Genomic DNA, 27,155 nt, shown 5'->3' with positions numbered 1-27,155 from the left:
CCCGAGAGTGTGGTTGTCTCGCTTGTCTCCGCTTCAACACGTCCCAAAAATAAAACCAAAACCAAAAACAGAAACAGATACAAATACATCGAGCATTTGCGCGGAATTAGGGGTGGAAATTGTAAATTGGTCCCAGCTTGATTACCACTCATTAAAAAAACAACGCTCGGATGAGATAAAGAATCAAAGTCAGCGCTGGAAGTCAAAAATTTAAATATTTACCTGATGCGCGATTAGCTTACTGGATTGACAGAGTGGACGGACGTTCCCTTTACCACCCCCACACTGCTCATCATCTTCTACACCTACACCTAGCTTCCAATAACATTTATATTACATTGAGCGCTTGATGGGGAGCCCTTTTAGGCCCATTAACGCTTTTCATTATTTAACGGGGGACGCGATCGTTTGCCCGCCCCACGCCTATGATAATAACAATACTGGCACACGCAAAGGATATCTCTTATTGTGTTGCTTTATTTCCACCGAAATTGAATGAAAATATTAATACATCTTATGTAGGCAACCAAATACACTCAAAATAACCTGGTTATATATTAATAGTGTTTTTATTATAGGCAACTCTGAATACATGAATTTTTATGATTTCCAAAACATATTTCTTTGATTTTCCACCCAAAATATTCACAACTCAATGAAATGAACTTATAAATAAATTCGCTTTGTAACCACGTGTCGGTCCACTTCATCTAGTTTTCTACTTTATTGCCGCCGCACATCATCTTCGCGCGCATCTTTATATAGCCTCATTATTATTACAAGAGCCGCGTGATCCAATCAATCCACGCACGACGCACCGCGACCACAAAGAAAAGCGCTGCGTCCGAGGACCTTCTTGCCGGGCGTGCGCATCCCTTTTTCTTGGTGGCTTTCTTTGTGCGTTTGCACAAAAGTGACACATCTCAATGCGTATCGGTTACTTTCGGCAGCGTCTAACGAGAGGCGCAAAGCAACCAAGGCAGCGAAGCAAAGAAGTAAAGAAGCAAAGCGAGGGAATGGAAAAGGACGAGCGGGTGGACGAGTGGTTTTGCGGCGGTGGCGGTTGTGCGGTGTGCGGATGAATGGACAACGGATGCGTCCATGGCTAACGAAGAAGTAACGCACGTTCGATCTATTTTTCAGTGCGCCGGACCCAACAAATCATGCGACAAGTTTCTTTTTGCAAGTTTAATTTGATCATCTTAGATCCAGCAGGCAGCTAATCAAATAAACCATGCATAAATAAAACAAACTTCTTGCTTATATGCTTGCTTGGTTGCCTATCTTTATGAAAAATCTTTAATTTGTGTTTTTTTCGATAATTACTGCTCGTTTGCGTCGGCACGAAAACAAATTCGTTAAAGATACGCGTATCGCATATGATAATGCCTTATTATTATGGTAAAGAGGGAAAAAAGCCCTCTCCCTTTACTGTATCAGAGATGCTGTTACATTTTGCTTTTTATACGCAGCGAGGGAGGATACGTGCAGCAATTAACGCAAACTTCGGTTATCTTGATAGAAAAATGCAAAAAAGTCTAAAAACAGCTATACACGACGAAGTTTATTTAATATTTATTATTTTTAAGTTGTCTGCTTTAATATGCAACCCAAAACACACGCGTGTTTTCTTTGTTTTATGAGGCGATGAATATTTTGCGATTTTCTGACCCTCAGTTGATTTCATTTCGTGTCTACGTGCGTGTACATGTATATATTTCATATTGAAAATTGGAATGTTTGCTTTAAACTAGGCGCAGAGAATATTCCGCAGATTGGAGTGAAGGACTGCAGGGCCGAGGGACGCGCGGTAGAGCGGCGGCGCGCGGTTGCTTGCTTGCCAGGATGTGCAAAGTCAGTGCCTTGACGCTCACGCATACTCACGCATAATTTAGACGCCCGAACGCGAAGAGATGGTGGCGGCGGGAATGGACATCGCCCGGTTCAATCAATACGGGGGCCGGCGAGCGCAACGCGACCAAGGAAACGCGAAAACAGCACGCACACTATATATTCGCACCGAACTAGGAGTCGAGATATATTCACAAATTTTCGAAATCGTCAAAAACAAGTTTTTCGTATATAATTTAATATATGCAACCAAACATACAGGTATATTGTATGCATGTTTTTATTTTGCACTAATTTTTATTAAGTTAAATTTGTTTTTTGAGTTTTTATAGTAAAAAAAAAAACTTTTGATTTTTCTTAAATTTGCGTGAATTTAAACAGGTATTTGGAGCATATTTTCGTTCCACTAAAAATGCGTATAGGCTGGTTGAAGAAGAAATTGAAACATAACACGCCGGAAACACATCCCATGCGTGTCCCTTTCGAATGTCCGAAAAGAAAACATCTGGGCAATTTTCCTTCCGTTTTTTTACAGGTAAAAAAATACCTTCGCACTTAATTTTCTATACAATCTAAATAAAATTATTTAGATCACATATAAATCTTCCATATACAACCAATACAACATAAATATTGTAAATTTGGTTGCATAATTACTCGAGTTTTAAAAATGTCTTTGTCACGAGCTAAAAATGCCCGCATTAATATTTTACATGCTGTCCATCCAACATCTCGCCCTCCCTCTCTCACCATACTTCAATATCGCCCACACACGCACACTGCCCCCTGCCACCGCCCGGCTCTCAAGCCGCCTCTTAGGCCTCACTTCGCCGTATTCCCAAAAGCGCAACGCTGCTTATCAAGCGTCGGACCGTCCTGCGAATTCAATTTCAATACGAGCTCTCAATCATGCATGGAGCGAGCCGGGACGCGCGCGGGGGTGTGAGCCGCCGCCGCCGCCCCCCGCGCCTTGGCGACCGTGCTTCCTTTGGGCATCGTCGGTAATCGAGTCACCGGACGAATTTGCGTGCGCGCGCGAGCGAGAGCATCGCCTTGACGGGGACATCAAAGTCCCCCCAAGACGGCTGTAACCCAAAACCACCCCCCTAAGGAAAGCGAATCCTCTAGTGCCTGGTGTGTGTGTGCGTGCGTGTGCGTGCGTTCATCTCCTCGTCGCGCGTCCGATATAGTGGAATTTGCATTTTGAAAGAGGGACGCTCGAGTAAATTTCACATGCCTCGCAACGAGGGGTGGGGAAACATATTCGGACAATGCACGGAAAGCCTTTTAGTTCTTTTCGGTGTTTTTCTTTCAAATCCAATTCATTACAGAGGAAAATTTGGTAGGCAACCCAACTTACACAATAATATTTCATAAAACTTATTTAGTTTAATATTATTAGCTTATTAGTGTGTTTCATCAGGTGGTCAATTAATAGGGAAGGAAAACACAAAAGAAAATTGCTCTTATATAAATTCTACATCTCTTTTCTGTTCGTTTCGATTCCATTTACTGCAAGATTAAGTTTTGTCAGACGCTTGAACAGGTCGTTCGTTTTTTTTTTGTATTATTCGGTTTGTTCGTTCTTAATTTCCTTCTTAGGAATGTAACCTTGAGTCATTATCCTAAAACGTTTCCTTGGCTTTGACCCACTTTTCTCTTTAGATGTAATAATTAACTTAAACGTAGATTTTTATTATATTTAGATACAAATTAATTTGTATAATTGGTTGCCTATATCAAAGTACAATCATTTTTATACCAAATAAATAAATCGTGATCAAGAAAACAAAACAATTGAGGAAAACGCCAGACGTCTCGAAAGTTTTCCTTCCGCTTGGGGATTCTCTAATATAGGTCATCAAGTTCATTCCAAACATCTCACATATTTTCAAAAGCATCTTCAAAAGTAGTGTAGGCAACACAATTAACTTTATTTTATACGTTTTATGTCTTTGTATAGCTCCTATATCAACATAACCTATAAATGATAACCTAAAGTTATTTTTAAATTGAATCCTATCATGGCAGCGTTTGCAAACGAGGTGAGACGAAAGTGAAATTCAACTTCCAGTAGCAACAAGATGGAAATTTGCATTCGCGCCAATTTAAACCTAACCTCTGCCTTGTGCCCGCGCCTCAGATAGCAGCAAAAACCACGAACGCACGCATTCCGCCATTCTCAATCCTTCCCAGCCGGCCCCCGCAGTGCCTGATAAGATTTTATACAGATTGTGAAAGATGAGTGAGCCATATTAGCCTATGGAGTATTCCATGTTTATGGGCCGTGTAATTTTCAAGCCTCCACCGGCAGCACTACCATTGCCTGCCTCCAATCGCCGCCCCACATTACATGTTACATGTTACAAGCGCGCGGACATAGATGCGTGTGCGTAGATTTCGCTGCTTGTTTCTTGCCTGGCGCACGGCAGAACAGGCGGTGGCGGCAGCGGTGGCAGGCGCTGGCTATTAGTGCGATATACTGCAAAGTGAGCGGCGGGCGCGTCGAGCCCCCCCGACGGTTTTAGTTCCCATAGGGCCGGCACTTAGCGTGCTCCACTCCGCTCTATGGCTTTCCTGGCGAAACGTTCAGCTTCAGCTTCGGGAACAATTTCGAAAATTTTCCAACACCGCCTTCAGACGCTGTTAGTAAACATGCGTAATCATTTTGTATATCTATATTTTCATATTTTAGACTTGCCTACCACTGTAGGCAACCCAATAAACACAAAATAACTATACTAAACTATAATTCAACAAAAGTTAACCTTGAAATTTTTTTTCTTTTGTTTTCTTATATCAAAAACATTTTTTATGGATGATAGATTATACATTGTATAATATACAATATTAAAATTCAGCGCGTTTTCTGTTTATTTCGTCCTCGTTGAGTAGGGATTTGGCACAGAGTCAAACACATCCTGAATCAGTCGATATCCGACAGTACTTCATTAATAAAACGACACACAACAAGCGACAACCAAATATACGCGACGCGCGCAACTGCTGTGATTTGAGGTTATGCGTATTGCTATATTGACATCTTGAAGACGGTTTGCCTTGATTTTACATTTATGGTCCGGCATGAATATTTCACTTTCGTAAAAATAACTCGATATCCGCAGGATGATTCCGAGGGGGGGTGTGTGTCGGTGCGTGAATATTGAAAAGCCGAAAGTGGATCTTCGATGATCTTCGAACGGTGACAAGGGGAAGGTCGGGGGCAGGCAGGCGGGTTGTGGAAGCCGTAGGCTCTTTTCGGAAAGACAGGCCGTGCATCAGCCTGCGGTGTTTGGAGGGGTAGGTCTTCCCGTGCTCGGACAGGTGAAGGATGATGGCATAGGATTATGCCATTCGTTTATGAACCTCAACGGCCGACCGACACTCAATTCACGCCGAAATAACCGAAAACAAAAGTTGTTTATTGAGCGCTATTCAAAACATAACCTAAATAAATTTACCCATTATTATCATTTTTTGTATCGTTTCCAAGATGGCGTCTTGGATTATACGTAAATAAAACAACTTGCAATGTGTTTTGAAGGTGGTCTAAGAATGGCACGTAGCGCCGCCCCCAGCCGCCTACCACCTAGTTTCTCATTTGAATATTGGCAGCGCAGCGGCCGCCGCACATTCTGCACGAGAAGTTTAATAATATAAGGTGCGTGCCTCCGCGTGCATTCCTGTGGTCGGCGGCGGGAGTGCGCGGAATTTGCTCGCCGGGAATTACGCCGCCGTCGCCGCCAAACATACTTCAACGTATTATTAAACATTTAACATTTAAACATGCAGCAGTCGGCGTTTTAGTTTGTTTAAAAACATAAATAGGCAACATTTGTTGATGCTGGTAACTACTGCGCATGCGCATTAAAATCACTTCATATTATATAAATGAAAATTTAAAAATTTTCCAAGGTATTGTACTGCATCATTTATTATTAAACCGTTGCTACTTTTAGAGGCGGCGGCGAGCAATTTTTCAAAAAGGCACGATCAGTCAAAAGCAAAAGCATTCCGTGTAATCTCGTCGAAACGGCGGCGTCATGATGACGATTGCTCGTTGGCGAACGTCGAACGTCTACATAGTTGTAAAAAATCGTAAAAAAGCAAAGCGTAAAGCGCGAAATTTCCTTTGTGGCGTTTCACGTTATTACCAGCCAAAGTTTTCCGCGCGCGCGGTGCCTCCATCACCTCGCGCTGGACGATTGCGCGCGTGTGAGTTACGTAATGGCGAGTACGCAGAGGAAGAAATACCGCGCGGCGTGCGCGTCCAGCGAGAGATGCCCTCGAAGTTGAAATCGGGCGCTGAAAGTGCGCGCCACCCACGCGCGCCGCAGCGTTGTTTGTATGTATGACCGAGCATCGTCGTTTTCGGCAGTAGTTTTCAGCGTGAGCGTGCGAACACCGAGGGGAGAGCCAGAATGTACCTTTAAAATATCTACAGGTTCGCAGAAAAAACTCAAAAAACAAAAAATATCCACATATTCTCTCATATCGTAAGCATAGTAAAAATTAGTGTGTCTATTAATACTATTTATGCGTAGAGGGCGCTAGTTGTATCACGGTTAGTGTAAGTAAAACTTTGAGGTTAGTTTTAAAAAAGTGTTGCGGTTTCGTTGCGCGAACGGTGTGCGAATGTCGTACGTCGTCCTGTCCTGCGAGAAGGAAGCGAAAGGGAACTCTCGCGCGGCGCGATAAAACGACGACGACGGTGGCGATGGTGGCGGCGAAGGCGGCAGCGCCGCACTACTCTCGACGCTAGCCGGCTGCCGGGCGCTAAATTGGTTTGTGTGTTTTTATGACTGTGTTTTAGTACCGAGGCCGAGCGCGCGCTCGCCGTCAGGATTGCCATTGGGTTAACAGGAGCAGGACTCAGGCGCGTCACGTAACAACCACCCTCTATCGCGCGAGCGCCCGCCGCCCGGCCGTAACAAAGCGGCGCGGCAGTGGCGGCGGCCCGACCGAAACACACAAAGAACCGAATTATCGGGAGGCCGCAAGAAGAACCCACCCGGCTTCCTGCAAGTGTACACACAGCGAGAGCGGCGGAAGCCAGGAGAGAGGACGAAGAGGACGCGGAGGAAAATCAATTTCCAAACGCCTCGCGTAGGTGCGTACGCCGTCGTCCAACTATCAACATTCAAATTAAAATCCATTCGGATACTCTGGAGGCTTCGGGGGGTGCCCTATTTGCACGTTGATGATCACAATTAACTCTCTCAAGGAAGGACCGCCTCTCCAGAGGGCTTGCACACATTTGGAAAACATTGAAACTTGATCGTTGATGGTTCATGCATGCAGTGTTTGATTTATCTTAATTTCATCGTTTAAGGTTATGTTAATTTAACCATACGAATACAGATGGCGTTAGAGATGTGAGAGTATAAGGTGCAAACATAAAAATAAAATAAGAAAATTCAATCCGGCACACAAAGGGCTTAAATATCCGTGGATTTCTTGAAATTCGCATGGACCACGTGGTCCACAAAGCGCTAGATGCCTAAAATGTTATATTGTTACAGTTACAACTCCGGCAGCAAGGACTATTTCAACCTCCAGCGCCCCCCGTTCCGCGTCTGGTCGGCCATTGCTTTCGGTGAGGTGGGCGCCTACGTGTTCCAATATTGAAGGGTCGCAATTGCGTCGCTGCGTCGCCTATAAACGTGCGAATTTCGTTATAAATCAAAAGTATACTATTATTGGCAGCGGAGAGTGCGCGCGCGATACGCACGCAGCTCGTTCGGCGCACGCGGCGCGTCACCTATTATAAAAGGTTTTATTTGGGCTTTTAATTCGTTTAATTAAATTAGGGCCAGGGCCTAGTCTCGGTTTGATGTGTTTGAATTACGAGCCAGCTGGAAGTAAGAAATTTGTGTCAGTAATGTCTTGCAATGAGAGTTGTACCGGAAGCTAGGGGTTCGGGGTAGATATTTACAGGGAAACAGAAGAGACAGATTACAATTTACAGAAGGCAACCAACATTACATCAAATAAAAGTAAAAAATACCCTTGGCAGAGGAACAATATAACAATAATCACAACATAAAGCTATTAACAATGTGATTATTTAAAATAAATTGTACCCAAATAAGAAATATTTACACTAATTTTGTTTCTAGGTGCTTTTAATTGTTTGGTAGAAAAAATATTTAAGAGAAAACAAGAAAATGACAAATTAAAGGTGGCAACCCACATTACACCAAAGAAACTTGAAAATGCTTCATGAAGGTGCAATATATCTATAAATATGCAGTAAACTTATTAATAACGTAGTTATTCATGGTAAATTACATGTTAAAGCTTACTCACTCTACAAATATCAACTATTTACACCAAAACCTATGTTTCATCACTATTTTAATTTCATAACATCAACTACGCTTTAAACTACTTTAAAATGCCTATTAGAGCTTTTAAATGTTTAAATGTGCGTCTTGAATTCCTCTTGTATCAACATAACAAACAAAAAATTCCATTCCGCTTTGACTAGCGTCAATACCAAGCGTTATAGTAACCTAGACAGTAGATAGGTGTAATCCAAGTAATTATAAACATGTACGTAAACGTATCGCGTAAGTTTTGTAAGATAAGCCGTATACGACGAGCGCACACTGCGTGCGTGTACGTATGGCAACGACGACTGAACGAGTTTTGTGTTAACGCAGCAGCTGATGCATTCATTCTATAGAGAAATACTCCGCGAGTATTGCATCATCGCCGCCGACGTATAAAACCAGCTCGCGCGGTACATCTGGACACATTCGACGTTGCTCTGCTCGTGAAGTGCGTTAACTGAAAGAAGCGCACAACTTTCCAAAGTTGAAAGAGGTTCAAGAGTTCATAAAAGACAAAACAATTAAATTAAATTAAAATAATTTAATTTAGTGTTTATAATATAATTGGTAAGCAAATCAATTTATTTCTAATGAAAATAACATTTATTACTAATGATTAATACGTGAATAATTATAAAAGTTATTGGAATTTAAATTTATAAACTTGTTTCACTTGGCAACGTAGACATTTCACACACACTTCAAAAAATAAAATCAATAGCGAAATTATTTGTATTGCTAGCAATGTAAGTCTGGTAATTTAGTTCAATTGAATCAATTTAACGTTCAGAATTCCTTTTGAAGAGTTATTATTGTCATTTACAGTTGATTAACCAACACAGTATCACCTTGAACTCAAAATGTGTGGGATTTGGGCCGTGTTTGGACTTAAAAATAACTTAAACTACCACTGTGGAGATACCTTCAAGAATATCACACAACGTGGACCGGACGCGTGGAGAATCGAATATGACAACCGAATCAAGGTTAGATTTAGATTTAAAGTACTATTAATTAATAAATTAAAAGAAGAATTTTTTAATTCATGTTTTTTTCTTATTAATTTAGAACTGTTGTATTGGTTTCCATCGCCTGACAATCGTCGATTGCATTTATGGTATGCAACCGATGCATTTGAGGCAATATCCTTTGAACCATCTCATCTGCAATGGAGAGTTGTATAACTGTAAAAAGGTAAAAGAAGTCAAGCTGTCAATTTAGTATTGCAGTTTTTTTCATGTTTTTTTTTTTGTATTGCTATAGCTTAAGTCTGAATTTGACTTGGAATACGAAACGATGTGCGATGTCGAATGCATCCTGCACCTGTACAAAAAGCTGGGTAGCGTGAAGGAGTGCGTCCGACAGCTCGACGGCGTCTTCGCCTTCTGCATCGTCGATGTGCCAAACAAGCGCGTCGTGATGGCGCGCGACCCATACGGTGTTCGTCCGCTGTTCCGTCTGCGCACCAAGAAAGGCGTGCTGGCGATTTGCTCCGAAGCGAAGGGACTGGTCGGTATACGACGGGATTTGCAGGATGATCAGGTGCAAATCGAACCGTTCCCACCGGGCAGCTATGCGGAGTATGAGCTTAAAGATGATGGCAGTGTGGTGTTACTCAAGGAGGAGGTTTATCATGCGCCTGGAGATAAACCGCAATTTAAACCTTTCTATCCATATGAAGGTTAGTTTTCTTCAGTTTAACATAATTTTATATTACTTTAATCTTAAATAACCTTATTTATTTATTTTTTAATGTAGAATTAGTACCTAATGATCATTTCAACAACATTCGTAAACTTTTCACAATGGCAGTGAAGAAACGCTTAATGGCGGATCGTAGAATTGGTTGCCTACTTTCCGGTGGTCTTGACTCTTCTCTCACTGCAGCTGTGTTGACGCAGGTTGCAAAAGAAGCTAACATTCCGTATAAACTACAAACATTTGCGATTGGAATGGGTGACAGTCCAGACTTGCGAGCTGCCCGCCAGGTGGCGGAACACATTGGTTCAGAACACTATGAATGTATTTTTACTGAAAATGACGTGGCGGAGGTGCTCGATGAAGTGATTTATACCTTAGAGACGCCTGATATTACCACAGTCCGCGCTTCTATCTGCATGACGCTAATAGCTAAATTCGTTAAAAAGACAACTGATACTACAGTATTGTTTAGTGGGGAGGGCGCTGATGAACTTGCGCAAGGTTATATTTATTTTAAGAATGCCCCCTCTGCGCAAGCGGCTTATGAAGACAGTATACGGTTACTCAGAGAAATTTACTTGTTTGATGGATTACGCGCTGACAGAACTATTAGTAGTCAAGGGTAAGATATTCAAACGAGTTTAATTTATTTATTTTTAAGACTTTGCGGTATTTATTTATAGATTGGAGCTGAGAGTGCCATTTTTAGATCTACAATTTACCAATTATTACCTTTCAATGTCAAAAGAACTTCTCCAGCCGAAAGATGGCGCGTTAGAGAAGTTTATGTTACGCCAAGCGTTCACTGACACCAACCTTCTTCCGCATTCAATTTTGTGGAGACATAAAGAAGCTTTCAGGTAATAATCTACTTTATTTCATTAATATTTATAGTAAAAATCAATTTTTAATTATTTAGTGATGGTGTAACGTCCAGAAAGAAGTGTCTATTTCAAATTCTCGCTGAAATCGTGGAGAAACGCCTGCCTGGAAAATTCGACCCGGAAATGGCGAAGCAAACGTACCCGCATTGCAGTCCGACCACAAAAGAAGCTCTCTATTACCGCCAACAATTCGAAAAGAACTTTTCGGGTTGCGCGGACAACTTCATTCCGTATTATTGGATGCCGCGATGGTGTGAAGTTCAAGATCCATCTGCGAGGTTTATTAAGTGTTATTCGGCCGAAACAGAAACACCCAACGATGTGTCAGCGAAAGATATTCATGTTGAAGCATAAATATCCTCGAATAAATAAATACCATAACTATATTTAATTAACTTTTACCTAACTTTAACTATATGCACATTGTCGCCATCTTGGATTGAATTATTTAGCTATAACTATGATTGAATCTCAATATCAAGTTATGTCCCTAATTTAATATCCTTTAAAGCATAATTTTTGATATTTTAATGGTTATTCTGCTATATGGGGCCAAGACAAGCCCAAAATTCAAAGATCATCAAAATCTATCCAGCCGTTCTTGAGTTATAAATGTTGTAACTAACACGATTGCTTTATACATTTAGATTTAAGATTTATTTACCTGTGAGAATATAATTGCATGCAGTTTCTATTATATTTTATTCTAATGTCATTTTAATGTCAAAATTATTATAAATTAAAATTAAACGTGCATCGTTCGGAATTTTATGGTTCTAATTAAATACAATTTAATATGAATAAAATATTTGTGTGATGGGTCGGATTAAAACTTGTTGGGTTTTAACAATTTCGTTTTGAATATGATCCTAATAAATCCCTGTGACGAAAGCCAGAAATTTATACCTGTGCTCAACGATTGCTTCATTGAACTTAAAAATCTCGCTCTTTCAATGGCTTCCGACCGGACACGCAAGGCATCGCTCAACGAATTCGTCTATAAACTGAAATGCCTCGAAAAAGAATTGTATTTAGTTAGCCAGAAATTGAAAGACACGTATAAAAAGAACGAACATTTAAGCAAAGAGTAAGTTATTTACATAACCTAAGTTTAACCAACTAACCTATCTTAACCTAAAAATGTACTTATAGATTGGAATCAGAGAAAGAAAAGTGTCGTAAAAAAGCAGCGAGATTGAAGGAAGTTGAGGCGCAGTTAGCAAGCGTTGAGTTTAAATTAAAAGTGCGCTCCAATCAGAAAACTAAAACAAAAGACGCGCACGTCCAACAGGATTACTTCCAATTGGAAAGTAACAACGATGTGTACACCACGATGAAAAATTTAAGAAGCACTGCGTTGGAGACATTGAATTCTATTCGGGGTTTGATTATTGGTCAAGGGAATGGATTCAATATCAAACAAATTGAAGATTATCAAGATTCTATGATAAATATTCAAAATAAAAAAGATTTGGACAATGCAGAAGACAATCAAGAAGACAAATTTCTTAATAATTTCAAAGTTGTTAATACAAAAGATGCAAAAGCTCAAACTTTGGATGCAATGTCTCTTCATGTGAATGTGTCATCACGCGTATTAGGTGCAGATGCGTTGAGTGCTATAAGTGGTAAAAGTAAATCCATTTGTAATACAATTCGTACTGCAGAATTTGAAGATATCGAAAACTCAAAATGGTAAAAAATCACATAAAATACGCAAATAATTTAATAATAAATTTATTATTTTGTTTTTAGGGAAGATCCTGAATATCCTTACAAATTGCTGAAAGAAATGCAACGCAATGTGAAAAGATTGAAGGCAAATAAATATTATGGCATGGGAGATTCGTCACAAAGCAACATGGCGGCCATGTTGGATCAAATGGAAGCTCGCAATACAAAAATCAAGAAAAAAATCAATCAACACTATGAACAATAAGTAAAAATGTTTGTTTCTTTGCTTATCGTAGTCAAATATCATAAATTTTATTAAAGTAATTTATTTTCATTTAAAAATAACAAATTTTTCATATTTTTATTATGTTTTTGGTTGACATTTAAAGTTAATAACATTGACATACACATGATTCCCAATTTTTGTCAGCGCAATCAAATTTCTATTCTTGGCATTATTTTTTTCATTTACTTTGTTTTTTATTGGGTTTCTATCATCACGTAGTACGTATTCAACTATATCGTCATCAATATTATTTGAAAATAAACTCGACACATCTTTATAACTCAATAAACTTTCATTTTCTTCATTTTCTAAATCAAACTTTTCAAACACATGCGTAAAGTTTTCTTTTAGATTATTTTCTTGCATAATTAAATGCACTGCTTGTTCTAATTCAATTTTGTTAGTTTTATTGTCGATGGTTTTGTTGATTTTGATAACATTTCTCAACTGATACTCAATTTCTACAGTTTGATTAAAATTAGGCGTTGATGTCAATTCATATTGATCAACTAAAACAAGTTTTGGCGGTGAATTCGTCGAAAACATAAAATATTCTGTTGTTGTGGTTATGCTATCTTCCTCGGAACTACTATTATCGCCATTTTGTGCTTTTGTAGTAGATGTAGATGATGATGCCACGTATGGTTTATATGTGGGACGATCATACGTTTGTGGACGACTTAAATCTTCATAAATCTTTAAAATTATTAAAAATAAACAAAGTTAAATTAAACATAACCTCAATTGTAACCCATTTTTGTGTTTAGGAATTTAACAACTTACATAATTAGAAAACTGTGCTTGTATCCTCTGCGCAATGAATTCGACAATGGGCGGAAACTTGCTCACGGTGATGATGGGCCGAAATGGCTGCAGCCACTCGAAGATGGACGGCGGCGGACTGACCGCTTGATTCTTCTGGCACAATGCGATGTGCGAATGCAACAACGACAAGCAACAAAACAACTGCCACATTTGCACAGCCCGACGATTGAGCATGATTTGAACGGACGAATAAAACTACAACTCTATACGACTACATTCGTCGTAGAACATTTGTGGTGTTTGTCTGAGGCCGGCTGGAGTTCGCGAAGAAGACGTTTTACGAGAGTCTTGAATCTGCTCGCAGAGCTTTAACTTGGGTCACTCTCGCAAGTTGCAAGTTGCGGGTACTGTTATTCCGCCGTTTTTATCTTCTTGTTTTCAAACCTGTCCGAAATACATTTCTACGGTGTAGCTACTACCTGAGTAATATAATTTTGGTAATAGTGAGTATAATTTTAATTTAAAACTATTTTTAAGTAACAAAAAAGTAAGTTTTGCTTGTTTTTGAGTTGCCTATCAATTAATTTGTTTTTCTTAATCTTTTTAAGTTCAAATTGTTAAATAAATCAGTAATTAATTATTTACCTTCAATTTTACAATGAAATACATTAGTAACTAATCAAAATCAGTAAAATATTTTGTTTACATCAATTTTTGTGTTTTTATGAAACATTCAGTATAAAACAAATTAAGATCATCTTCACAAACTGCGTGTTTCGTGTCTTATGTGTCCTATATGCCATATTTACCTTCATATCTTACAAGTAATAATTATGTATGAGTTACAAGAAGTCTTCGGAAGTAGGAGGCAGTTGAGCCGTGAAATAAATTGTCAAGAGTAACAAATTCTTCATTCTTTGTTGCAACCTCTTCAACTAAACTCAACCCAAAAGTTCAACATGTCATCCTCTAAAAACAGCATCAAATTACGCAAAATTTGCTTGATTTTGATTATTTTTTACTTGAATAATGTAATAAGTGCACCAGTTATTATTATTCCTCAAGAAGAATTGTATAAACACATGCATACAATGCACGATCATCCACATCAACCTCATATTCACCAAATAAAGTAAGTTTAAATTAAATTTTATAAATGTTATAACTAGGCAACCCAAACATCTTTAATGTAAAACCGTTAACTCTTTGATTAATATGTATAATCTTCAATATAATAAAATTTAATTCTTAGTCGTGGCGTTTGGGACTTCGTTGGCAACTGGATCCAACAAACGAATTGGTTACCTGTACAATTCAACATCCCGGAAGCTTTTACCGGAGTCACGAACAATGTACAAGGATTTTTCAGCGGATTGTCTAACCAAGTACAACCATACATTCAAAACGTTCAAAACCTATTACCATCGCTGCCATCTTTACCATCAGCCATAATTATTCAAACAAAAATGCCTCAATCACCTCAATCATTGCCGATATTCGTTGATACGGCACGAACAACCGATAAAAATTGCCAGCCGGTAATCGCAGATGAGTCAGAGGTATATCCGTGATGAAAACATTTATTCATGATCACACATAGTCACAGAATCACTTCTGCTAGAACATTAATATGTATTTATTGCTTTTATGTTGCAAAACAAGTTTGGGCACGTTTCGTATAAATTTAATTAAAATAACTTACTTTATTCTACAGTAAATAAATTAATTTACAGGCTACGAATGTTTCATTTTAATTTTGTGGTGTTATATATCTGATTTATGTGTTTTTTGATTGTTTATGAATGCACTTGATAACTGGGATATGATCCTGCTCCGTGAACCGCTGCGCCACCTTGTAACTGTTGTTCGAAGTTTGCTTTGTTCTGTTTGTAGGTGTCACCGACATTGGAGCCCTGTACTGCGCCGCCCTGCTTGGAAACGATGATTCCTACAGGGTAATCAACGTTGTAGAAGAATCCTTTCGGTGGACCAGTTGGTTCATTTGTATCGTCCTTCCATTGACCTTCGCTGTCATCGGACTTGTAAGCGCCGTCATCTTCGCCATCTTGTTGGTTTGGATTTTTGGCGTATTGATTTTGATTTTGTGTTTGTTGGCCGGAATAATCGTGAGATCCACTTGATCCGCCATATTGGTTTTGGACAGGTTTATTGTAAGCACCTTGTTGGTGTTGTGGTTGGTTTTGGCCTTGATTTCCAAATTGAGGTCTTTGTTGATTTGTTTGCTGGGAACCATATTGTCCTTGGTTTTGTTGACCACCAAAACCTTGTTGTGGACGTTGTTGGTTGTTCTGTCCAAAACCTTGATTGTGTTGCGATTGTTGTCCTTGATAACCGCCATGGGGATTTTGTCCCTGCCCGCCATAATTTTGTCCTTGTTGGCTTTGTTGACCTTGACCTCCAAAACCTTGCCCTTGAGGTCTTGCAGCTTGATTACTTCCATAATTGCCTTGGCCTTGATTTTGTTGGTGTCCAGGTTGGTTATAACTACCCTGTTGACTTTGTTGGCCTTGATGTCCTCCTTGATGACTTCCTTGACCTTGTTGGTTAAACCCTCCTTGCGGTCTCTGTTGGCCAAACCCTTGTTGAGACTGACCTTGAGCTCCTTGATTTTGATGACCTGATTGTCCCTGTTGTTGGTAACCTCCTTGAGGCCTTTGTTGTCCCTGTTGGTTAAATCCACCTTGTTGACCTTGCTGTCCTTGATAACCGCCTTGATTATGTTGTCCTTGACCACCAAATTGACCTTGGGGTTTTGGATTAGGTACACCAGCACCAACACCAGCTCCTAAACCAGCGTAAGCACCTGGTTGAGCATTAGGATATGGATTTTGAATGGGTTTTGAGTTCCTTTCAGCTTCTTCAGCCCAGATCCGTGCGTGTTCGTCTTTGGCAGCTTTCACATCAGGAGAATCCTCAATTTGTTTCGGGAGAATCTTTGGGACGTTGTCTACTTGATGGAAACCATTACCATCATCCCAATATTCAACCTATTTGAAAGAAAATTTTATAATTTCCAGAAAACTTTATATTTTTACATCAAATTTACCTTAATTTCTTGGCCATCTCCACTAATGTAATTGTAGGCACCCCTCAAATCACCGCCAGCCTTCTTACGTTCAGTTTTAGCAATATCTGGAACCGAATATCCATAGAGATATCCTCCGAGGCCATCTTGACCATGGTACTGATTGGCCAGATAAATATCTTCCTGTACATTCTGTGGTTCATTACCGATGTACCTCACTGCTGGCACATTCGATTCAATTTTCGGCGCATATTTCAAAGTAGTGTCTTTGCTATCAATCAATTGTTGTGCTTCGGGAGGATCCAAATCAACAAGACGCACATCTTCAGCTCCCACGAAACATGTCACACTTAACTAAACAAAAAATATTTCCGTTTTTAAATAAATATATAGCACCAACATTACACTAAACAATAAATGCATGATAAACGTGTTTCATTACGTTAATTTTAAAGAAAAACAGTTATATTGTAATTGTTTTGAATGATAATTACGTCACGATTCAACAACTTAAACCGTTCGAGCCTAACAATGATGATGATGCTGGTGATCGAGAGGAGAATATGCTCATAAATCTAGCAGAGGTAGAACGTTAGGAATGAGAGATGATGAAGATTATACTAGGATGTAATATGATATACTCGACGCATCGGTTAGAATTTTGATTCAAGGACGATATTGTTGTAAACGCTGCTAATTTATGGCCAATAATAATGTTTTACGGTGTTATTCCATGTCAAAATTGAAAAATTCTTATCCTCACATATCTATTTATACTTGCTTCAATTGTTAAAATTAAACAGGTAAAAATAATTGAAAATAATTAAAGTAATATTAACTTTAATTGTTTTGGATTGTATATTGTATTTTTTTAAATTTAATATTTTTATTACTTACGGCAAATATAAGCGTTGATTTCCACATTTTGACGGTAATCTCACACTAGTTAAACACTTATTCAATTGGCAGTTAATGTTGCGTATTAATGATTTTAATGTTCTCGTAATCTAATCATACAAACACACGGCTATGCGAATCTCTGCTTGAATTGGATGCGCGGATCATCCTTATATTTAACTAACAGATCCGCGTAGTTCCACCTCCAGTTTTACTGATTTTATACCAAAAAGAAACAAAAAATAGACTCTTTCAACTCTGAATTATGTACCCACTTACAATATCTACATTTTAGGAACATCATCGAATTTTTGAGAATTCTATATATTAGTTTAGTTCTTATTTTTGTGGTTTGTAAGTAAAAAACTAGATATTTCCAAAGTATTTAAGGTGTTAAATGTTAATGTTATTCAAACAAATTAAGTTCTTTTTAAATGTTTATATCCTTAATGATTAGGACACATTGTATGTGTAATAAAAATTGAAATATTTGCGGTTTTCGCACAACAAGACGTCTTCCCAACAAAGGTTCATTTAGGAGTTTGTTTCATCCAAATTTATGAATCGCCATAAAAGTTAAAAATTATAAGTGTCTGATAAATATAAATTCAAAACTACGAATTGTTATTTTGCTTCTTTTCCTGATTAATCTTCTAGAAAAATTCGTCAACATCCGTCTAGGAAGTTACTTATTTATTCATGTAATTGACATTTGATATTCGACGAAAAATGCGAAGAAAAACTCATGGCAATAGATTAATTTAACACCTGAAACTTTGGAAATATCCTAAGAATGTTATTCTATCTTTTAATATTATTATACTAAGATTATTCAGATTATTAACAACCTGAATGTATATTTAAGTTTCTTAGTATTTCATACGCATATTCGTTTGTCAAGTATGTCAAATGAATCGTTTTCATCATATTATGACCTTTATAAAGAAGAAGAAGGATTCACTTTTAACAAAATGTTTAATTTTTATATTTACACTAAAACATTTTCAATAATTTTTTGCAAAAATCTATAATATCACGTCTTATTATAGTTTATGATGACACTGTATCTATTTCATCATCATTAAAAATTGTCATTCGCATTTATTGTCATAGTTATGACCTAATATTCTTAAGTTTTAAGCTTCAATTCACGATGGATGAGATCAAAGACAATCAACAATCGTACAACCCACATGTTTAAGATTATGCACATTTATTATGCCATATAATACTTTAGAAATATAAACAAATGAGAAGTAATCTAATGAATATGAATGGAGATAAATTTAATTAAATAGGAAGCGCACAAAAGCCAAAATTAAAACTTTTTTTCTGGTGTCAAAATAATATCTTAACATTTAATACGCAAAAATTAAATCCGTAAAATAATTTTAAGTAATATTTTCAATTTCAACTAATCGGCAATAAAATGCATAAACCGTACGATTTATTCACAAATAAAACTACAACCGCAATCCAGCTATGAAAGTAATTATGTTTTAATGACGTACAGATTAATAAACTATACGAAATTGTATTTGAATATATTAATTACTTTATTTTAGTTTATCTAATCGACACTCACACACACATCCGCGAAGGATGCTGGAAATTCCACGCTGCATATCGCACAATAACAAATTAAGAATTTAACACGAATTTAAACGTCAGGATCGGATACTGTGAGATCATTTGCATATTTAATTCGATTAGATTTCATACAGCTAACATTTTATTGTGTTAAAATAATTAATGTGCGGTTAATTATAAGCGCACATGCGAATCATGAAACGCATGCGCCACGTTTGGCAACTATAATCTGTAAAATCGTTAATTAGTTAGTAAATAATTACAATTTATATCTTTTAAGTTAAAATATACTAATAACTATTATCGTATTTATAGAATATATTGTAGAAAACTCAATTTTTATTTGCAAAATTTAAATTTTTTTCAAATACAGCTCAAAAGTTTGGTTAAAAACGTAAAAATAAAATTGAATAATTGATTTTTATGTAGCAATGGAATGATAAATGCTTGTAATTTTTAAACAGTTATTTGTTTTGATATTTACCCAAATATATTGCCATCAACACGCGATTTTATTCAACCTTTGAATGATTTAATGTTTCACGATTCCTCGAAATTATTACTCCTAATCGATGATGATCGATGAGAGATGCGTGTGAATTTCGTCACAAACTTTGATTCCACATTATATTATGACCGCTTCCCTCCCTAAATATTAACGCGTTAATAAATAATAAAACAACGTGTTATTAGAGTCTGCGAAATGCGATAACTCGTTATTTCCTCATAACAAGTGCCAATCAACAAAAAACAAAATCATCTACGTTTGGAATTCTACTTAATGTACCAAAATATTGATTGACGATTCGATTTAAGTTCAAGGATAAGTTTCTACGTAAATGTTTTGATTTCAATGCTAATTAATATCAAACAATTGTGTAATGATTAAGTTATTAATTATAATTGCATTTATAAAGTAGCACTAAGTGTGTTTTGATGGTTTCGCATTGTTCATCAACCAAATTAAACGATTTTTTATTTAATTATTGAAGCATTGTGTGTGCGCACACAACGTGAGAATAACACGCTTTTAATGAAGCGGAATTCGTTGTTTGAAAAAGATTCGACGTCAAGGATGCAAGCGTAACCTTATGATCCTGCTTGTAATGATTCATAAATGTGCGTTTTAGTTTCATTAGTTTTTGCTGTCGTTGCTATCGAATTTAAATGTAAATGAATTACGATTTATTATGCAAATTACTTTGCGTGCAAGAAATGCATATCCGTTTAGTAGAATTATTAGCTTCTGTTGGTATTTTGATGTTTTCTTCTAGATTTTGACATTTTGAACAATTTTTATCACTTTTTTACATTTTTTTCTGTTCTGTTAGTTATAGCATTTATAACTCAATAACGGCTGAACAAATTTTGATGATTTAAGATTTATTTAATTTGTTTTTGCCTTGAATAGCAGAATAACTATTAAAATATTCAAAATTGTTAATTAAACGGTGTTAAATAAGGGATGAAAATTGGAATAGACATTAAATCATTTTTATCGCTAAAAAATTGAATCTAAGAGTGCGTTGAAGTGCGTTTTTAGCATTTTTCATTTGTTTAAAATAAAATTTCAAGTCTCATTGGTAAAATCAACACATACTGGATTCTGAACAAGAAAGTAAAAAGCTGAATACATTTTTACGAAGACAAAGTCAAAGTTTTGATTTGTTTTGTTTCTAAGGTACGGAAATAAACATAAATACGTCAATTAAATAATGATTCTGACGTTTATGTATTTGTCTAACTGTTCATTCTTCAACGTTCATTTTTTCAAACAGCCAAAATTACAAAATAATGGGCAACGCTTTCAAATGCCAATCGTGCGGACCCGCTACCAACCACAGCGTGTTTACGTTCAGCGAAGACTTGGTGCTTAAATTCTCCGAAGGTCATTTTACCATTTATTTTGTACGTACATATTATTATTTTGTTTATTTTAAACAGGAAGACCACCAAAAGGATTGACCGCTGCTGAAATGCGCGCAATGGACAACGTCGGCGATCAGGAGCTCTTCAATGAGCTTCGTTGCATGGACGACAGTCATAGTAGAGCTTATGGGTTGACACCATCACGGGTGCAGATGTTGCTTGAGCATTTGGAAGCAGTTGTCGAGGATATTTCGATTAAATCGTCGATTTGTGAAAGCGAAGTGGTAAATATTAACAAAAATGAATTAAATATCATCATATTAAGCCAACTCTGAGTAAATTATCAACAAACATTAATTTTACTTTCTGTGAATTGTTTTTTTTGTAGATTTCTAAGTGTTATGAGAACAATAGAGAGTGCCCAATCAAATGTGCGGAACAAGTCACCGAATATGATAACTGCGTTGACGAAAAGGCTCGAGATAAGGTACAGGAAGTGCTCACACAAGAGAAACGATAATGCAAGTGCAAAATGCGTATAATGTCTTAAATCCAGTATACAGTCAACAATACAGTAACAAATACATAACAAAATCATATTAAATTATTGGATAAAGTTATTAACATGTTTTCTTAGTTTTCTAGGGATTAATTATTTTGTCTGTCAAAAGGAATGTCAAATTATTTTATAAACGGTTATCGCTTTTCGAGTGACTTAAATTTCGCTTCTAGGCGTTTTGAATAAGCATCCAGTTTGTATGCAGCTTGTTCAAGCTTCACAACACTGTCTTCTATTTGTTCAATTTGATCTAAATAAGGTTGCAGAGTATTGCCTGAAATGGAGAATGTTAAATTTAGTTTAATGTAATAAATTGCACTAATAAGGAGTTTTTTATGTCTGGAAATAATTTTTCGAGAATAAAAACCTTGTAAACTTACATTTTTCATTTAAATCAGTCATCCCTTTAGCTATATTTCCGGTAATATGTTTCATGTCAGAGTATTTAGTGATAGTTGCTCTGTTCATGTTTTCAATAAGTTTGTAGTCATCCAATGTGGAGGTCAATTCCCCATATAAATATTCAGCAGTTTTATTAAACATTGTGGTCGCCAGACGGCTTAAATTAGGGTCGTGGGGATCCAGGGCCTCAAAACTGGATGTTGAAGTAGAAAGTGTTGGACCTGATTGATTATTTGGATATTAACAATCAAATAACCAAGTTATAATGCTAAATAAATTCTTAAGTATGTATACCTTTCTTTGGTGAATCTGTAATCCCATCAGAATCCATATCCTCTTGCATTTTTATATTGTGTTGTTATTTTTAAGCGATTTATTCAAATGTTTTGCAAGATTTGTTTATTTGGAAAGGTTATTCTGGTCTCCTTCAAAGTTACTTTAGGAAACTTCCTGAAGGGGGCGCTCTGCAAGAAACTAATAAACGAAATATTTGACTACTTGCAGGAATCATTGTATAAATAAATGTTATGTTATTAGTTATTAATATTAATTGAAATCAAATTAAATTATTCAGTGTATTGATACAATTATATCTAAACAAGTAAAAACTGTAAAATGTTTGATTTTAGACTTCAAACAACGCGCTGTATAACAGCTGATTTGCCATATACCCATTTTTGTCTAGCTCAAAATAAACCCATCTTCCAACTTTGTCGTTAAATTACATCTGCAAAGGCGAGGTGCAGTGCCTGTATCGCATTACCTTGACATGGTTATTGTGGTTATTGATAAATAATATAACACTTTTCATTAAAGAACAGTGCATCCAAAGAATAAAAACACCGGTAGTGATGTATTCGAAGCTCTGCAGCGTCTTGGCCTATACGGCAAGGGCGAATCTCATCAGACAGAATGCAATCAGACCTGCTTTACTCTCAGTTGCACAAAAGCAAATAAATAATGATCACCAGCAGAGAAGAGAGTACAAGAACTTTGGGCACAGAATAAAGCCCATGCCAGGTATAACCAAGGCCTGGATAACATTCTTGTTGGCGTGCCTTACTTTACCACTCATAAATTATAGATGGTAAGTTATTACAACAAATTACACTTCTTTGAAATGAATTTTTAGTTTCAAACTGAAATGCTACTTTATTGATTATGTTAAAGTTCTTTTATGTATTTTGTTTATTATTTTTAACCAGAACTATGATACTAATTCAAATGTAATGGAACAGGTTTAAAGCGAAGCTATTTCCTGCTGTGAAAGCACATTCAGAGCCCAAACACAATGAAATTAAATCATCAGATGCTGAAACTGAAGATGAAGAAAGCGACAGTGACGATGAGGAAGAGAGCGACAAACCAGCAAAGAAGAAGAAGGAAAAGATTGGTTTCCGCGAGAGAAAGGTACAAAAATCCTTATAAATTTTAGTTTCTTTATTTGTTTGACTAGTTTTGATGAAGACTGTAGTATGACTATTCTTTGAATATACAGATTATTGAATATGAAAATAGATTGCGGTCTTACTCGGCCCCCGACAAAATATTCCGATATTTTGCGACAATTAAAGTTGTCACCCCGAGCGGTGTCGAGACTTACATGACGCCCGATGATTTTTTGCGAGCTATTACTCCAGGGATGCGGCAACCCGAGGGTAACGGAACTTATAACATGGGAGACACATTTTAACTTTGCTAGATTAGATTGAGACATTAAGACAAATGCAAGACTAACAAATTAATCATCAAGAAGCTCACAGCTTGCCATTATACGAGAATAAAAATAACTCTAGTTTAGAATGAATTTGAAATGAAATTTGTTTTGTTTTTAATGGGGTTCATTGCTAAACTAATTATACTAATCGAAGGCTTTATGTGACCGTTCCTTGCTTTGTTGTTTGCACAGATAATTGAGTATGAGAACCGCATCCGTCACTATTCGACGCCCGACAAAGTATTCCGATACTTTGCGACGTTACAATCGGCCGATCATTCCGATATTTACATGACTCCCGATGATTTCCTGCGTTCGATTACGCCCGGTTTGAAACAACCCGATGGTTAGTGCAGTTAAAATCCATTCATATTTTCATGCTTCACTGTTTTCTATGTTTGATTAACTGAAACTAAACTTTCATTTTTACTCTGTCATGGTGTCTAACTATTTTTCTGTGTTTAGGTTTAGGATTGGACCAGTTCAAGCGTTACGACCCAAAAGTAAGTAAAAAACTTTATTAATTTACATTCAAAGACTGAACATCAAGCAAAAAAGGCATGGGTAATGTATAATCCGCGAATTTTGTTCTTAACTTTTCTCATTTGAATGCTCAGACAATGAAAATGTGAAGAAACAAACGGCGCTTAAAATTGAGGTTGTGTTTTTATTTGATCATTGATCATTTGAACAAAATGGCGTTTTGTTTACTTGAATTTCTCTTTATTTGATTCTCTGGCCGATTGTTCCCACGTTCGAACACGTTCTTTGAATTTTATTGAATGTTGTCAATCACAAAATTTCTCTCTGTATGTTCTTTTCATATGAACCCCTTATTCAGCCTGATGCCCAACAAACGCCTGAAGCCTTGATGCCAACTCAATGTTTAAATAATTATCACTCTCACGATGCATTTCTCATGAGATCATAGTGCCAACCATTTTGTTTTAAATTCTTTCACAATTGTTATCGTCGATTCTCAAATGTAAATGTATATGATTTCCTCTTATCACCTCTCTCATATCAACCCATTTTTTTGACTATTACTGATGTGATATGTGTATTTTGCAGCTTTTTAAAGAGGTAATATAAACTGACTTCCTTTGCACCTGTTTTTCTTCGATATTTTCTTCTATCCAAGTATCAAAGTTTAAATTTTCAAACCAGATAAACTCTAAAAGTTTTTTAGTTCGATGTCGTGCGTGTGAAAGTTTTGTATTATTTTTGAAATCTGATTGCAATTTGTGACGAAATTAGCGAAGCCGCATGCATGTAGCACCAGATTTGCGTTTAGTAGTTAGATTTTTGACGTTTTCTATTTACGATATTATTCTGTTTGTATGAGAAACCGATTTACACCCACCAAAACGACATGACAACTCTTTTACATATCAATAATTTTAAACAATATGCCTATATCACACATTGTCGCCGAAGTACACATGCTGATCAATATCACACCAGTTTTTTCCGTAAACTAGGAGCGTTTTATCTGATATATACAAGTAGGCGTTTTAAAGTTTCAAGCTTTGACAGATGCGACGCATGTTTAATAGATGATAATTGAGGTTACGTTTCACAGACTCTGCAGGATCGTTTGGATTTAACTCTGGATAAAGATAGTATTTTCTACAAACTTGGCAGTTCTGGATTGATCACTTTTTCTGATTATATCTTTTTGTTAACTGTTCTTTCGAGTAAGTGTCAAAATTATTACTCGTGTTTTCAAATAATGTATTTTGTTGGTGTTTAGCTTCTAGGAGACACTTCGAGATTGCTTTCAGCATGTTTGATTTAAATGGTGACGGGGATGTCGACTGTGAGGAGTTTGAGAAAGTTGCCACGTTGATCCGACAACAAACGAGCATTGGTTCACGTCATCGTGATCACTCCAATACTGGCAATACCTTCAAAGGTGTCAATTCTGCGCTGACGACTTACTTTTTTGGTCCAAAGTTGAAGGAGAAACTGACAATCGAAAAGTTCCTTGATTTTCAGGAGCAGTTGCAGAAGGAAATCTTGAGTTTAGAGTTTCATCGCAAAAATCCTGATGAGAATGGCAATATTAGTGAGGCAGATTTTACTGAGTTGTTGCTAGCTTACGGTGGGTACCCACAGAAGAAGAAAGTCAAGATGCTAAAGCGTGTTAAAAAGATGTAAGTCCAAAATCAATTTTATTCTATAAATCATTTTATCTGGTGTTTTATTTTGACTACAAAGGTTCAAAGAAACTGGCACTGGAATATCCCGCACTGACTATCTGAACTTCTTCCATTTTTTGAACAACATCAACGATGTAGACACGGCATTAACCTTCTACCATATTGCTGGTGCATCGATTGATCAAGCAACATTGAAACATGTTGCTAAAACTGTGGCGCATGTTGATTTGAGCGATCACGTTGTAAATGTTGTTTTTACAATTTTTGATGAAAATCGTAAGTTGCAAAGGTTTCGTACATCATATGTACATATCCAACAATATTATTTTTATTTACAGTGGATGGTCAATTGAGTAACAGAGAATTTATTGCCGTGATGAAAAACAGATTAATGCGTGGCCTAGAGAAACCTAAAGATACAGGCTTTGTCAAGTTTATGATGTCTGCTGTTAAATGCGCCAAAGAAACAAAACTCGGACCGTTATAAACTTAGTTTAAAAGTTCTTAAACGCCTTCCAAAGAATACTTTTAAATTTAAGCGAGCGTAAATAATTCAATCATATATGATTAACTACTAGAAGGTTCCTTGGATTGTTACTATTATTTATATTGTTCTATTGCTACTTAAAGTTTTATTGCCCAGTGAACAAAATATTTCTAGTCCTACCAGTTTATACAGTTATTCTATGATGTTGAACTATATAATCCTGAAAACTTGACTTATTGTAACATGATAGACTTGTGAGTAAAATAATATGTTCTTTGTGGATATGTTATTTATTAATTAACTAATAATCTGTTGGTATAATTGTGATTCAGCTGAATTTCATTACCACAAAGCTTTTTGTACACCTGCTAATTTATTGTATTCAGCAAGATGTCTGAACATAATCCTACTGACCCTCCACTTGACTATGGTTCCTCGTGGACGTGAAGTAAGGACGCAACGGTTGACAATGCGACGAGGACAGGAATCACGCGGAAATGCATGCAGCTCAGCGGATGCTATATCGCGAAGCTCCTGAGGCAGGATATCGTTCTTTCGCAGCGAGTTGACGCGTAGACGATCTTTGGCCATATCAGTAGCCATCACACGTCGTTTTACGTCGCGTATCATTCTTGCATTAACCCATTTTGTTCTTACCTAAGATATAATTATGAAAAGCTATCATTTTGATATAAAAATACAAGAATTTTAATACATACGGAGGTGTTTAGGACTTGGGATGTTCCTTTTAATAAATTTGTGACCTTAGTTAACATATTTAGAGCCATTTTTGTTTATATTTTAATGAAATTAAACATAGAAGACGTTTTCACAGTGTAATAATATACTGGTGGAATTGTGAGGTTAGACTCAGTAAGTCCAGAAATGGTGGCACGAGTATTGAAATTAAAACGTTTTATTGTATGAGGA

The 27,155-nt window shown here is 36.8% G+C and overlaps 7 protein-coding genes and 2 long non-coding RNA genes across 13 annotated transcripts; 5 read left to right on the top strand and 4 right to left on the bottom strand.

Moving 5' to 3' along the window:
• Positions 1-6,465: 6,465 nt before the first annotated feature.
• LOC135795912 (uncharacterized) lies at positions 6,466-8,156 on the top strand. The gene is made up of 3 exons (XR_010549182.1): positions 6,466-6,961; positions 7,374-7,910; positions 7,971-8,156. It is a non-coding gene; the product is annotated as an uncharacterized lncRNA (long non-coding RNA).
• A 439-nt stretch (positions 8,157-8,595) lies between these two features.
• Positions 8,596-11,157, top strand: AsnS (asparagine synthetase). Of its 2 annotated transcripts, none has more exons than XM_065308505.1 (7): positions 8,596-8,753; positions 9,012-9,172; positions 9,255-9,380; positions 9,450-9,867; positions 9,945-10,509; positions 10,571-10,747; positions 10,807-11,157. In XM_065308505.1, exons 2-7 carry the CDS (start codon positions 9,047-9,049, stop codon positions 11,123-11,125), a joined length of 1,731 nt encoding a protein of 576 aa, XP_065164577.1. In that variant the 5' UTR covers positions 8,596-8,753; positions 9,012-9,046; the 3' UTR covers positions 11,126-11,157. The 2 variants fall into 2 exon arrangements, with proteins under 2 accessions (XP_065164577.1, XP_065164578.1); XM_065308506.1 differs by lacking the exon at positions 8,596-8,753 and adding an exon at positions 8,849-8,932.
• A 143-nt stretch (positions 11,158-11,300) lies between these two features.
• On the top strand, positions 11,301-13,594 carry LOC135796482 (uncharacterized). 2 transcript variants are annotated; one of them, XM_065308510.1, is made up of 4 exons: positions 11,301-11,858; positions 11,924-12,466; positions 12,527-12,710; positions 13,499-13,594. In XM_065308510.1, exons 1-3 carry the CDS (start codon positions 11,635-11,637, stop codon positions 12,708-12,710), a joined length of 951 nt encoding a protein of 316 aa, XP_065164582.1. In that variant the 5' UTR covers positions 11,301-11,634; the 3' UTR covers positions 13,499-13,594. The 2 variants fall into 2 exon arrangements, with proteins under 2 accessions (XP_065164582.1, XP_065164583.1); XM_065308511.1 differs by lacking the exon at positions 13,499-13,594 and having other exon boundaries at positions 12,527-12,718.
• Positions 12,756-13,655, bottom strand: LOC135796486 (uncharacterized). The gene is made up of 2 exons (XR_010549352.1): positions 13,515-13,655; positions 12,756-13,427 (listed from the first exon to the last, which is right to left on the bottom strand). It is a non-coding gene; the product is annotated as an uncharacterized lncRNA (long non-coding RNA).
• Positions 13,656-15,108: 1,453 nt separating this feature from the next.
• LOC135796479 (protein argonaute-2-like) lies at positions 15,109-17,601 on the bottom strand. The gene is made up of 3 exons (XM_065308507.1): positions 17,440-17,601; positions 16,564-16,896; positions 15,109-16,504 (listed from the first exon to the last, which is right to left on the bottom strand). The coding sequence occupies exons 1-3, from the start codon at positions 17,464-17,466 to the stop codon at positions 15,293-15,295; spliced, it is 1,572 nt and encodes a 523-aa protein (XP_065164579.1). The 5' UTR covers positions 17,467-17,601; the 3' UTR covers positions 15,109-15,292.
• A 3,006-nt stretch (positions 17,602-20,607) lies between these two features.
• LOC135796483 (uncharacterized) lies at positions 20,608-21,518 on the top strand. Of its 2 annotated transcripts, XM_065308514.1 has the most exons (4): positions 20,608-20,710; positions 20,808-20,917; positions 20,974-21,182; positions 21,287-21,518. In XM_065308514.1, exons 2-4 carry the CDS (start codon positions 20,824-20,826, stop codon positions 21,416-21,418), a joined length of 435 nt encoding a protein of 144 aa, XP_065164586.1. In that variant the 5' UTR covers positions 20,608-20,710; positions 20,808-20,823; the 3' UTR covers positions 21,419-21,518. The 2 variants fall into 2 exon arrangements, with proteins under 2 accessions (XP_065164586.1, XP_065164585.1); XM_065308513.1 differs by lacking the exon at positions 20,608-20,710 and having other exon boundaries at positions 20,727-20,917.
• Positions 21,421-22,313, bottom strand: Blos2 (biogenesis of lysosome-related organelles complex 1 subunit 2). Its single transcript, XM_065308515.1, has 3 exons — positions 22,154-22,313; positions 21,838-22,080; positions 21,421-21,731 (listed from the first exon to the last, which is right to left on the bottom strand). Exons 1-3 carry the CDS (start codon positions 22,200-22,202, stop codon positions 21,595-21,597), a joined length of 429 nt encoding a protein of 142 aa, XP_065164587.1. The 5' UTR covers positions 22,203-22,313; the 3' UTR covers positions 21,421-21,594.
• A 259-nt stretch (positions 22,314-22,572) lies between these two features.
• MICU1 (Mitochondrial calcium uptake 1) lies at positions 22,573-26,507 on the top strand. 2 transcript variants are annotated; one of them, XM_065308508.1, is made up of 8 exons: positions 22,573-22,946; positions 23,098-23,269; positions 23,358-23,517; positions 24,042-24,079; positions 25,159-25,273; positions 25,330-25,732; positions 25,797-26,014; positions 26,077-26,507. In XM_065308508.1, exons 1-8 carry the CDS (start codon positions 22,711-22,713, stop codon positions 26,223-26,225), a joined length of 1,491 nt encoding a protein of 496 aa, XP_065164580.1. In that variant the 5' UTR covers positions 22,573-22,710; the 3' UTR covers positions 26,226-26,507. The 2 variants fall into 2 exon arrangements, with proteins under 2 accessions (XP_065164580.1, XP_065164581.1); XM_065308509.1 differs by lacking the exon at positions 23,358-23,517 and adding an exon at positions 23,769-23,922 and having other exon boundaries at positions 22,574-22,946.
• On the bottom strand, positions 26,497-27,117 carry mRpS14 (mitochondrial ribosomal protein S14). The gene is made up of 2 exons (XM_065308516.1): positions 26,945-27,117; positions 26,497-26,882 (listed from the first exon to the last, which is right to left on the bottom strand). Exons 1-2 carry the CDS (start codon positions 27,011-27,013, stop codon positions 26,568-26,570), a joined length of 384 nt encoding a protein of 127 aa, XP_065164588.1. The 5' UTR covers positions 27,014-27,117; the 3' UTR covers positions 26,497-26,567.
• Between the last annotated feature and the right edge of the window lie 38 nt (positions 27,118-27,155).

The sequence above is a fragment of the Atheta coriaria genome, unplaced genomic scaffold (assembly GCF_025399875.1).
Source record: "Atheta coriaria isolate IRGN ID8LTWV9N9 unplaced genomic scaffold, Caltech_Dcor_3.1 hic_scaffold_7_pilon, whole genome shotgun sequence".
In the NCBI taxonomy this organism is placed as follows: domain Eukaryota; kingdom Metazoa; phylum Arthropoda; class Insecta; order Coleoptera; family Staphylinidae; genus Dalotia; species Dalotia coriaria.
This window is presented reverse-complemented; position numbering and strand designations above follow the sequence as displayed.